The sequence below is a fragment of the Physeter macrocephalus genome, chromosome 8 (assembly GCF_002837175.3).
Source record: "Physeter macrocephalus isolate SW-GA chromosome 8, ASM283717v5, whole genome shotgun sequence".
Lineage (NCBI taxonomy): Eukaryota > Metazoa > Chordata > Mammalia > Artiodactyla > Physeteridae > Physeter > Physeter macrocephalus.
This window is the reverse complement of record NC_041221.1, coordinates 62794407-62804239: the sequence shown is the minus strand read 5'-3', so window position 1 is coordinate 62804239 and position 9833 is coordinate 62794407. Positions and strand designations below refer to the sequence as shown.

Genomic DNA, 9833 nt, shown 5'->3' with positions numbered 1-9833 from the left:
GCGGCCTCTCTTGTTGCGGAGCACAGGCTCCAGACGCGCAGGCTCAGTAGTTGTGGCTCACGGGCCTAGTTGCTCCGCGGCATGTGGGATCCTCCCAGACCAGGGCTCGAACCCGTGTCCCCTGCATTGGCAGGCAGATTCTCAACCACTGCGCCACCGGGGAAGCCCCCGTATTTTTAAATACTAGTGATTCTGCATGATTTGGTGTGGTCTTGTGAAGGCTATTCTAGATCTTAGATTCTTCACTCATGTTCAGCCCAGAACTGGTTAATAATTGAAGGATGATGGTAAGAAAATAGTAATTGGCTTAGGATTGAGAACCTGTGAGAGTGGAAGTAATCCTTTATGTATGAAATGTCTTATTGTAGATTAATTTATTTAAACAACCTTATAAGTTGGGTCAGAATAATAGTTACTATTGATTGAGTACCTGCTATAAGTCAGATATACATGCATTACATGCATTTTCACATGCATTTCTCATAAAAATTAATTCCCAATTTATACAATGGGCTCAGGTATTTAAACGACTAATTTAAGATAACATGATGACTAGAACAATGGCAAAGCTGGAATTCAAATTCTGGGTGACTTAAAAATCTATGCTCTTTCCAAGCTGTCATATTACTTCCCATGGGGGACTCTACGGGTTGTGGGTCTTTGCATGTGTGTGTAAGAGCTTTCTTATCCAAATCTAAACCTCCCCAGATACTCTCGTACAATTAGAAAACTAATTTCTTTTACTGAAGCTTGTGTATGGTGCCAATTCATGCACAAGTCGACCATCCATGTATATATGATATCATCTTGAGTGCTGAAACTTGCTCTATAATGTATACACATTTAACAAATGCAGTTTTACCAGTAGGCTGACGTAGCTTCTCACTCATATGTTCTACTTATAGCACAAGTAGTGAGTATAAAAATGGGACATAACCTATTCATAGCCTATTTGAAAGAGCCTAGTCTTTCTTTGGACACCTTTTGTATAGATATATTTTTCTTAGCTCAGACTTCAATTCCCTTAAATGGAATGAATGTCTCTTTGGCATTACTTCTCTTTAGGTATCCCTAGTGAAGGGGAGTAAGGAAACAAAGAAGACAGCAGAGGTACCAATTCGGAGTAAAAAATTCTGGAGGAGTTTTGATTAAAACAATTATTTTCTTTTCTCCATTCAGGAAGGAATTCTCCACCTGGAGTCCTTGGGGACTTCAGGGAAGCCAGTGAACACTTTTAAAATAAAAACTCTGATTATATGAACTTATGTCTAGTTTTCTGGAGAGGTTTGCTTTAGATTCTCAAAAGGTTTATTAGACTTCCAAAAAGGTTTACAAGCATTGTGCCTTTTGAAGTACAGGGAATCAAAATATACCTACCACCAATGCCTCCTTTATGGGCAATCACTTAAGGGAGTTTTCCTTCCATGTGAAAAGTCAGAACAAAGATTGGGAGATAAGGATGATGGCGTGTACAAGATAGAATAGTGAGCAATGAATCAAGTATAGGTAATGGTGAAAAGAAATACATGATATAATGTGACCATGAATTATAAAGATTGAGAAAGGGTTCTGAAGACAGAAAAGTCATATTCTAAGGAAAATCTAAATAAAAGTCTGGAATTTAAAAATCTAAATTATTTTTTAAAGCGTAAAACCAACAGAGTATGTATGTGTGGGGAAACAGATGGGGATGGGGTGGATGGGGGAGATGAAGTAGTGAAAACACAGAATAATCTAATGGGGAGGCCATAGACAGTATTTAAGTTTATTACATTGAGAGAGAAATATAGATTTAAACATGGCTGTTAGAAAATAACACGAGCACTACAGATTGGCTAAACTCAGAGCGGCAAGAATAGGTAAGTAGGTAGGAGATCCAGCTATTCTCCCAATCTTGATTTGCATGGGGAACCCATTCTCCTGATCTTGGTAGGATGGATGGCACACAGCCTTTAGTTCATTCACTTGTTCCCCTCAAACTTCATACCTGCATATTGATGGAATCTTTCAAAATTTTGCCTGATGTTATAAAGTTCATTCTCTGTATTTATCATAATACCTATCATTTCAGTATAATATTAATATATCTTCCAAAAGACACCATGATGCATTAACCATTCCAAAGTTCTGGCAATGTTAGTTCCTGATACTCTTTAACAACAGACAACACAGTTCGAAAGCAAGAGATGTAGCATAAGCGATACATGAAGATGGATACATCTAGAGAGGCATACCCAGGACATGATGACTACTTCAATCTTACTTGGAAAGAAATATTCTTATTTGTTATAAAGCATGCCTACTTATTGGTTATTTGCTCACAAATACTTGTTGAGTGCCTGTAAATGTCAGCAACTGTCCTAGGCACTTGTAGAAAAGCACATAGAAGTGACATAAACACAGTCATAGAGACAGAAGCCAGAAAATTGTGTCTAGGTGGAAGGATTGGCTGAGAATGGCAGCCTTAGATGGGATGGTGAATAAGAGTAGCTGGAATGGTGTGGAAAAGCCCACTGAAAACAAAAAGGCCTTCTGTGAACTCAAGAAGTATGGCATTCATAGAATAAGAAGGAGGGAGTTTGTGCAGCTGAATTTTCAGTGAGGAACTGACACATTAAAAACAGAGCTTTAGGAAGATTATTCTGACTTTATAAACAGGACTGTGGTGAGAAAAACTGCACCCAGGGAGATCCAGTAGTCTGCTGTTACACGAATCTAGAAATAGATAGATGAGGATTTGACTGAAGGTGGCAGTTGTGGAAATTAAGAAGAAATTGGTAAATCAATTGGCAAAGTATTAGATGGGAATATGGTTGGGGGCAGGGGTAGAGGGTATAAATATACAGCAGAGAAAGCAAGACTTTCTATTTATCAATAACTTTCTTTCTCAAAATATCTTAATTTCAAATGTAAAACATCCATACCTGGTATACAGTTGAGCTAAACTCACAGAGTTCCAGAATCATGGTATTGGATGGGACCTCTGAAGACATCTGGTCAATTCTGGAATGCCCTCTGTAGTAATACCTGACCCCACCCAGGTTAATCAGTCATGAACAACTTCAAAACCAACACCTCACCCAGATTAACATAGTGTCAGAAGTTATAAAATAAGCAAGTACCAGAGCTGTGTAGGAAGTAGAGATCACCTAAGCAAACTCCTTACTTGCTATAAGGAATGCTTTGTGCAAGAACTGACAGAGATAAAGATGACTGTGTCATCCCTGAAGGTTGATGGAAACACAGATACCCTCCTACAAGCCCCCTCCCCACGGGAATCAAAATGACTCCTAAGGTTGTAACAGGAGTATGAAAGTAACATACATAGTTCTAATAGTTTTCTTTTTTCAGCCTTTTTGCAAAATGTTTGTTGCTCTTTCATTGAAACAAATTCCCAGAGAGAACCTTCCTCACTAGCATTTCTAATCTTTGTTGGTGAAACATAAATTGGGAATGAAAATCATCTTACCTCAAACTGGTGGGTGTATATGGTCTGTTTTGGATATCAGTGGCTATGCCTTGATACTCTCTCCTTTGAAATTCTTTTTCTTTACTCCTGAGAGGCTCTCTCCCTACCTTTCTGGCAGCTTCTCCTCTCACACTAGGCCTCCTAACTGGTCTTGTCTTTCTCCAACCCTCCTTTCACACTTCCCAGAGTAATCTTTCTGAAAAGCAAATCTGACCATGTGACATTCTTGCTTAGATTTTTAGTGGCTCCTTGGGGAAAAAACCATTAACTCTTGGAATAGTATACTAAATCCCCCATAACTGCCTCTCCACCTTTATCTTTGTCCATTGCTGGATCCCAAACTTAGCATTCTTCTCTGCTTGTAGCTACCTGAATGGCCTATGTTCTCTAACTGGCTGTGACACATTACTCTCTATCTTAGATGTCACCTCCCGTTTCTCACCTGGTTAACTCTTCAATTCATCCTTGGAGACTCAAGGCAGGCATTCCCTCTTTCAGAAAGTTTTCCCAGATCTCTCCTGAGATGTGGTAGTCGGCACCTTCCCTGTCCCCCATCTCTGCCTTATGCCGACTTTGCTGTACCTACCGCCTGGTTTTGGTGGAAACTTACATACATATCTCCAATAATTGCCTTCCTCATTGGACTGTGAGCTTCTTTAAACCCAAAGTTATTTCCTTCCATTTGGTGTACCCAGCGCCTGGGACCTAGCAGGTGTTCAATATATGTTTATTCAAGTGAAAGGAAAATTATTAAAACCAGTAGAATGTAAACTCCTTGAGAGTAGGCAGGAACTTGTAACTACCTTGTTCATTGCTATATCTCCATCATTTAGTGCAGTGCCTGGAAAAGAATCTAGTAGGTAAGCAACACAAGGTTATTGAACTCACAGTCTCTCACTTAAAATAATCTACAAGGTTCTTGTTATTATCCCCAATCTACAGGTGAGGAAATTAAGGTCCAAGAAAGATGAGGTGATGTGCCAGGGATTATGGCTTGTATGTAGTGGAATGGAGATGGGAACCACCTCCTTGTCTTCTAGTTTCCATCAAGGAGTAATATTACTTATAGTCGTTCACATGTCACATAAAGTCCGCAATCCAGATGTCTGATTAAGCTTGCCTCAAACTCCAATTCCTTGGACAAAATTCCTTCCTGCTCTTACACTGAGTTCCAAAAGCTTCCTCTTCTTTCTCTGTCTCTTCTCAGTGTCAGCTCAGGCTGACATTTCAGTTTGAGCCAATCTGGCCTCCAAGCTCAGATTAAACAAAACAAAATCTCTTTATCTCAGCATTTTGTACCTTCAGTAACTTTATTAAAGACTGGGGGGAGTGGGAGATTTATAGGGTGAAATTATCCTGTAAACAAAACTGACTCCTTTCTGTTACACACACACACACACACACACACACACACACACACACACACACACACACACACACCCCACATATATTCCCACTGGAGCAACAAGCATATTCTTCCCCTTTCCTATGTGGAAGAGACCACAGGTTAGTTCTGCCCAAACCAGTACTCCTTAAGTCCCATCTTCTGTAATAAGTAGCCTTGTCAAGCACTTTCTTGCACTCTCCCTGAAAGAATTTCTGGTGAATAGAGTTACGATGAATACAATATGATGACAATTTCAGAAGACTGTAGTTTTTAAGAGCAAGAAGTCTATTCTTTGAAAGTCCCACTGAGCAGTCCTTCTATTCATGCCTGACACGTCATGAGAGCATATGCTTATGTCAAATTTTAATACTGAGATTGTCTTAGATAAGAATAATCATCAGAAAAGCAAATATTCTGTAAATTATTAATTTTATTCTACCAATAACATGGCTGAAGATAATGGCCTCACTGACTTCAGCCTTGCCTCCCTCAATCCCATTTACTGCAGAGTCCTAGAATTTTCCATGTTAATAAAACCAGATTCCCCATCGAGCAGTACTCCAAATCACTCAGTGGCTCCTCCTTTTGAAGATTCAGTCCAAAGTCCCTACACATGCCTGACAAGACTTCCATGACCAGTGTCTGTGGATTTCTCCAGCCTCTTTCCCCCTGAGCAAGGTCCTACTTATGGGAGTTCCTTTCCCTACATACACATATACATACATCTTTTGAACTCAGGCCCATGTGCTTGTTCATATTATTTTCCCTTAAAAACTCTTCCCACCCCCTTCACTTACCTCCTGTTTCATTCTTTAAGCCTCAGCCTTCTCCCACTCCACCTCTGATTAAATTGCCTTCTGTTATTCTCCCATAGCCTACATGCTTCCTTCTTTCAGAATGCTTTCTAGAATATAGTATGCTGAAACTATTTCCACCCCTGGACTCTAAGCTTTCCTTGTATAAGGGGCACATTCTTTCCTTCATCTTGTTTTTGCAGACTCTAATAAAGTGCGTGACACATACTTGGTGCTAAATAAATGTTTGTTGAATTTCTGATGGTACTAGAAGTCAGTGAAATCCAATCTTGTATTTATTTCATTAAAAAATTCTACTAGAGCCTTAGGCAGACCCAGAAAAAAAAAATCATAGATAGTGGGAAAAGAGAAAAAAACTCACAAAATTATGTACACCTTCTCCTTGGAGGCTTTTTGAAGTACTAAGTGAAATTTTATATTTTTCATAAGATTTCAAAACAAGAACTTGATGCCAGAAATACACTTGGAAATGAGAACAGCTTGCCACTGGCAAGCTCTGCTTAAACCTGTTACATGTACACATTGAAAGTGTATCCAACTCCTTCATGTATTTCCCATCAGATAAAATGTAGAGACAAAAAAAAGTCAGCAAAAGTTAGAGCTAAATTGCATCAATCTTTTACTGTAGTAAATTCAGGGAGTGACTAGCTTGAAGCAATACATGGTGAAGTGGAAATCATTTTTCTCCAGTTCTACCTACTTTAGACACGATCAATTCCATCCTTGGGAACAAAGAGGGAATTTGGGTGGGAATTAGGAAAGGAGAAGCTGGAATTGCTTAGGAAGATATACATTTAATTACTTGCTCCTAGGAGATGTTTAGTGAAGGACTTTTTTTTTTTTTTTTAATTTTTAAGAACAATCTGAATCAGCCGTTACAGTTTGTGTTTATTTTTTTTAATTAAGGGAAAGCAAATGGTGTCCAAGGTAAAGTGATTTTTTTGGACTTGTTCTCTTCATTTACACCAATAGGCCTGTCTAGGAGTTATGACAAATTTATACAGACCTTTAATCAGTCAAGAGTTGGCAAAGAAACTGACATCCATAGAGTCACACATTGTGTAGAAAGGATCCTTTTACCTCAATGGTCAACATCGCTGTGGCTAAGAGTAAACGGCTGAACATTTCACAAGAAAATGACCTCAACCTCTAGCTCACTGCTGTGGCTCTGAGGCAATTAGTTTTTTCCTTTTCAAAAGGAAGCTGCTGCTTCAGCATCTTCTCCTCGAGCTCCTGGCACCATTTCAGGCCATGTGTCAGGGGAACCCTTGATCACATCACAATGACGGAAGCCAAGTGCTGGCCTGCAAGAATTGAGGACTGTTTGTTCACAGAAGATCCTGAGCAGAAACACGGGTGTCACATAGTTCAAGGGGGCCTTGAAGGAAACTGATGCTGCTGTAGGAGGGGACTTCCAAAGGCTCAAGTTATTTCTCAGTTGCTGTTCCAGAGCCCTCTCCTGGCTTTTATGGAATTTGGCCAAGAGTTGTTGCTTAGACAGTTTCTCCCTGTAGTTCCTTGACTTAGCAAGATTTTGGACGGGAAAATAGAAGAGTTTTCTTATATTTTCAAGTAGTGCCACAGTGACTGCTACTCTCTGGGGAGAAAAGTATTTTATTCATGAATGCAGTATGTGTTCTTGGTAAAACCCCAAATTAGACTAGCTCACTGTTTTTGTCCTGTGAAATGTTGGTGACATTTAGGTGTGTTGTTTGGTGTGCTGACTCAGTTTCCTGGAGGATAGCTGGCAACTCCACATTGAGGCTTTTTTAGTGGGGATGAAAAAGTCAGTTACTTGATGTTTTAGAACATTTGGGGTTAAAATTCCTAAAAGTTAAGCTTTAACGCTGATCCTGAAAAACTGTGGCTAACCGTATTGCCTATAAACCTAGGAATTTGGAAAAAGTAGTATTCTCAGCTCTATACTAATATCAACAGTAATTCTTTATTTGAGCAACAGTTTTATAGAACAAACTGTTCTCTGCTCTGTTGTTAGTAATTATTTTCTTACTTATTGGTATGTAGGTGTGCTCTGGTCATTTTTTTTTCTTTTTTCATTCCCCAGATGTATACAGTGCATGCAGAAGTAGTTAGAACTTAAAATACATACACAATAAAGGTGTTTAAAAAAAATTAAAATAATAAAATAAAATACATACACAGGCCACATTCTTATTGTACTCAAATGCTGATTTTGTCAAAATGATTAATCTATGATTGGGACATAAGGTAGATCTTCTGAAACAAGTTGTCCCTCTTGTCGCTGTACTGCCTTCTTAAGAACAAGTCCTGTATTTAAGTACATAATGTCTTGAGGCATTGAAACTTTACTGAATTACTTCTTCACTATTACAATTAAAAATTAAACACTGAAGTGTAATATGTGGTGCCGCATCCTGCTAGGTCCAAGGCCTACATTTCTGAAAAGCTTTGAGGAGTTGGTGAAGATGGGAGGGGGACTGGGAGGTCCCCCTGGGGCTCAGAATTTGGAAAAGTTGGAGAGCAGGGGAGAGGAACACGGAACACCAAGCCTTTGAGGTGTGGAGAGGGGATTCCTGGCTTCCAGATAAAACCAGTGACTGGAAAGATGGCAGTGAACAAATCCTAGATACAATGGTCATGCATCTTTAATCCATTGGATGAGCTAACTATGGATAGCCCAAATCAAATCACCTGAAATAAGTTAATTTCCTCTTAAAATTCCTACATCCTTATTTTATACCTTGGAAGAAAAAAGCCAAAATAAAACCATATAGTACCTGTACTTCCATCACAACTAGGTAATGCTATAGTTGCATATGGAAGATATTAAGTAAAATGAAAATGTGTTATGGTCATAGGCTTATTTTTTTTTTTTTTTGCGGTACGCGGGCCTCTCACTGCTGTGGCCTCTCCCGTTGCGGGGCACAGGCTCCGGACACGCAGGCCCAGCGGCCATGGCTCACGGGCCCAGCCGCTCCGCGGCATGTGGGATCCTCGCGGACCGGGGCACGAACCCACGTCCCCTGCATTGGCAGGCGGGCTCTCAACCACTGCGCCACCAGGGAATCCCGGCTTAATTATTATTTGTGATCTTTAGGGTATGGAATTACAAGGAACTTTCTGCATTACATCTTTGTGTAATGTTTCAAATTTTATAACAAGCATGTTATATTTTTATATATTTAATCAGAGAAAGGCTATACAGATAAAACACTTTATACTTACGATTTAAGATTATCTATAAGGTGTTTCCTTTTGTTGGGGGAAAAGCTCCAATCACACTTTAATTCATCTGGCAAGGTTAGGTAGTTGTTGTTCCCCAAAAGTATACATTTACTGAGATTGGTGCAGGAAAAAAAAAAAAAAAAAGTGGAATAAAAGAGGCAATTTTTAACCTAGAGTCCCCAAAGTGAATAGCAAACAGTTCAAGAATCCCTGATAATAATAAGCCACATGGCCCATGTAACAAATACTTTGAAAGTTATTCTAACTTTTACAAATGTTATATAAAAACCTATCTGGAAAATCCCAGGAGCCCGAGATTCAGCCCGAGATTTGATGTGCCACTCATCATTTATGGAGTCTAAATTTCAAGGGCAGAATTTCTTCTCCAATACCTGTAGATTCGAAGCCCAAGGAAAAGGATCTCACCAACTTCATGTAAGCTTTTCAGTGTATTCTTTCTAACTGACAGTAACAAAGTTTCGTAAGATGGGCTCTTGGGAGTTTGGATGTTTTCCCTCCTCTAAAAGGTTTGCTTACCTGCACGTTAAGATAGTGAAGTTCTCTGCAATTGATCCCTTACTGTAGAGCTCCCCCAGGGTCAAATTTTGTAAATAGAACCTGCTTCCATACGCTGTCTTTGGATGTGGTCTTTCCATTTTCTCACGTTTGTAGTTTTTTTCTGTGCACGGTGGGTAGAAACACTCTTCCAGACTCTTCCCATTGGCATCGAAATACCATCCCGGTCCCTGATTTGCAATTCCACTGACGAAGGAAGCATGTATGCAGGACAGGCGTAAATTGCCCATACGGCGTGCTGCATTCACATTGCTCTTCCTGTACTGTAACTCTTAGACAATTCTGAATGTGAAAACACAACATATTGCCAAATCTGTGAATTCTAAGGCGTTCTGACCCACAACATTGTATGTTTTTGTTTGCTTGCTTATGTCCACCC

General features: G+C 39.5%; 1 protein-coding gene across 10 annotated transcripts in view; it reads left to right on the top strand.

Annotated features, from left to right (window-relative positions):
• PDE4D (phosphodiesterase 4D) overlaps nt 1-9833 on the top strand; it is a 739244-nt gene that overhangs the window by 675928 nt on the left and 53483 nt on the right. Inside the window, exon 6 of one of the 10 annotated variants that reach the window (XM_055086574.1) lies at nt 1180-1247. The exons of the other annotated variants lie outside the window; for them this stretch is intronic. Coding sequence (XP_054942549.1) covers nt 1180-1238 — 59 coding nt within the window. The 3' untranslated portion in view covers nt 1239-1247. Of the gene's footprint in view, nt 1-1179; nt 1248-9833 lie in introns of those variants that run through there. 10 annotated transcript variants of the gene reach the window in all.